The sequence below is a fragment of the Musca autumnalis genome, unplaced genomic scaffold (assembly GCF_047663935.1).
Source record: "Musca autumnalis isolate F117 unplaced genomic scaffold, ASM4766393v1 scaffold_1, whole genome shotgun sequence".
NCBI classification, from domain to species: Eukaryota; Metazoa; Arthropoda; class Insecta; order Diptera; family Muscidae; genus Musca; species Musca autumnalis.
Window position 1 is genome coordinate 125,197,977 of NW_027411644.1, and position 3,326 is coordinate 125,201,302.

At 36.0% G+C, this 3,326-nt stretch overlaps 1 protein-coding gene across 1 annotated transcript; it reads right to left on the reverse strand.

The window, feature by feature from the left end:
• Positions 1–648: 648 nt before the first annotated feature.
• LOC141390822 (dnaJ homolog subfamily B member 13) lies at positions 649–2,085 on the reverse strand. The gene is made up of 3 exons (XM_073963783.1): positions 1,790–2,085; positions 943–1,689; positions 649–883 (listed from the first exon to the last, which is right to left on the reverse strand). The coding sequence occupies exons 1-3, from the start codon at positions 2,007–2,009 to the stop codon at positions 768–770; spliced, it is 1,083 nt and encodes a 360-aa protein (XP_073819884.1). The 5' UTR covers positions 2,010–2,085; the 3' UTR covers positions 649–767.
• Positions 2,086–3,326: the final 1,241 nt, after the last annotated feature.

The window sequence follows — 3,326 nt, forward strand, 5'->3', positions numbered from 1 at the left end:
AATACTGTCAACTAAAAAATTTACAATTTTGATCGTAAACTCAACTAATAATATTTTTATTGTCTTTTTTCTTCCACACTCCTGTTTTTTGGAACAAAAACTTTAAGGACGATTTATAATATTGTTGTCAACACAGTTTATACCAAGGCCTATAGAAGGTCGGCCATTTAGAGTTCTGTTAACAATGTTGATTTGAGTTTCTTTGTATTTTAAATCACAATAATGTTTTTGACAACAAACATAACAATCAGGTTATTCCGACAGTCTTATATCGGAATCGGTTCGGCCGATTTCGGGAATTTGCTGCACCAAACACCCTATGTCTGTCCACTTTTGATGAAATTTCGAATGTGTGACGGAATTTGGTCTAGTAATACGTGTACCATATTATATAGAAATCAGTTCAAATTTATATACATATATATCTCCTATATATATTTTACATATTCACAGTTGTGTAGGGCATCATATAATCGGCCCCGCCCGACTATGATACTTTCCTTACTGTTTTTTTATAAAAATTTTGATTTAATTTTATTGAACAAACATGTAACATAGGGCGATCCAAAAAAATGTTTTTGAAAATTGTACCACCTAATTTTTCCATTTACTACAGCATGCATAATTTTGAATAACACTCACCGCATATGCGAAAACTATTAAAAAGGATTCTCATATAAAAAAATCCAAATTATTCTTTGTAATTTCATTATACTTATAATTTGCAAATAGAGAAGCATAACCTAAAACGAAAGTTGTACATAATATCAATTATTACAGGTAGAATTATTAATTTTATCTTCATTTTCTTTGATCGTAAGTTCTGCAAAGAACTTTCGCGTTAATTCCTTCATATCTTTTGACAAATACTCTGGAAAAATAACTTAAAAATCAGGAAATTAATATATATTATAAAAGCGTTGAAGTATATTTATCCCATACTTCTAAATTCAATGATGAGATCGCCACATCGTTTTACATCAGTTGCATCAGCGTCAGAAATTCCTATGGATGTGCACTTTGGTAAACCTTCCCCAGGTATAATCTTAACAAATCCAGGATACACAACTTCTGATATTGATATATTCAAATCTCGTTTATCCAACGTCTTCACATTGAACTGAAATCCGGTCAGTGCTTGGCACAAACTTATATTAAGGACATATACAATATCGTGCTGTTTTGCTCTTTTGAAAAGGATATGGGGTACATCTTCTACGACAAATATTATGTCGGCAGGAATCTTAGTAGGACCACGATCTCCCTCTTCCTTAAAGCAAAAACTCGTACCCGCCGTAACACCTGGTGGTATGTTAAGGGTGAGGGTTTTCCTGCGTTTCTCAGTGCGCAAACAATTTTCATCCACAAAATCTTCTCGCCAAACATGCATTAGTTTAACGCAACCGTTATAAACGTCTTCTAATTCTATGGGGATTCTTTTAAAAATTGGTGGATCTTTGGTTTTATTTGCAATGCCATTTAATTTATTTCCATGTAAAGGAGGCAAAGGGCTAGCTATAGCATCGATAATTTGGGAAAATGGAGAATAACTTCCAAAAACGTTGTGATACACTTTCATATGGTTTCCATGATATTGATACGGGGGAAAGTAACCATCTGTTAAATACGTACCGTTCAATAAACCAGATTCTCCAAAGCGATCATAAATTGACCGACGTAGGTCATCTCCTGAACAATACAAATATGTATAGATACATATACATAAATAGATATAACTACTTACGTCCAAGCGTCGTAAATTACGTTACCAAATAAATTAAGTACGTACCAAGAATATCACAAGCCATATTAATGTATTCCCATTGCCGACCCAGAGGCAGTCCCGTCATATGTGAGGAAGTATTCTTGTAATTCTTGGGTGTATGATCAACATCTCGAAACGGAAAAAGCTTGGTAGCCAATTTACGATAATTTTTTAAAATGTCTTCCTTCGTAGCGTTCCGCGGAACATCCAAAACATTATAATAATCTATTTCAAAATTATTCATTGCTAAAATCTGAATGAATAAAAACTGTTTTTATAAAATAGAAACATGTGACATTGCAGACAGGAAACACACAATCGAAATACCTACCATCCCCCCATAACAGTTGCTGGTATGTCCATATTTACATTATGCAATTTTTCTTGCGGCAATTGTCAGTTTGTCGGTGAGAGAGGGTGTTGAGAGTCAAAGGGTTACCATAAACCTCACCTCTCTCGCCATTAAAACTGACAATTGCCGCAAGGAAAATTGCCTAATATAAATATCGACTATTATTCGAATGTTCGTCACAACTTTCGAAAACGACTATCACTGTCGAATGTTTGGCAAATGTTTTTCGTGTCTACACAAGCACGGTGTTCGTTTGTTCCTCAAAAGTTCGAAGACGATATCATTTTCGAATATTTGGAGAAAAATTGTTTCGAGAAACTTTTTACTTTGAAAATTTTTTTGTTTCAAAAAATAATGTTATGTTTTTTCTATAAAATTCTGTCCGTGCGGAGTTGTTTTTCTTCACTTTTTTTCTCCTATCGGACGCCTCCCCAGGTGGTGGATAGGGGAATGCTCGTCAGCGATTGCTCACTGAAGGGTACCGCAAAAATAAAATATGCGGGGCGAACCAAAAAAAAAGGGGGAAAAGGCAGTGTCTGTTCCCACATTGGGCGACTGCAAACAGCGTCTGTACTCCAGTGGAGCGGCTGAATACGGAGACGGTAAACTCCAAAAGTAATATCCTATGAAAATCATACAATGGAAATGGAAACACAAAATAACAATCGGCCCTCAGTCTCCGGCCAAACGAGGGTGCTAAGAATCCCCGGAGGTAAAACAAAACTTAACATCGGAACATGGAATGTTCGAAGTCTTTATGAGCTTGGAAAATTGGATAACACCATAAGCGAGATGAAGCGGCTGCAAATAGATATATTGGGTATAAGTGAGACATGGTGGACTGAAAGCTCAGAGTTCTTCTCTGAAAATACAAAGGTTTATCACTCAGGCAATGTTGACGGAATCCACAGAAAGGGCGTTGCTATCTTAGTTGAAAGTAACATTGCACCCAGTGTGACAGGATGCTTCCCGATTTCGGATAGGGTGATGATGATCAAAATATCCGGAAAACCGGTTAACTTGAACGTAATACAAGTGTATGCACCCACATGTGATGGCGACAATCTCGAGGTAGAACAATTTTACAGTGATGTGGAAAAAGTGTTGATAATGGCGAAACCCCATGATATCACAATTATATAGGGGGATTTTAATGCGAAAGTTGGAAAGGAAAGGAAAGGAAAGGAAAGGAAAGGAAAGAAAGGAAAG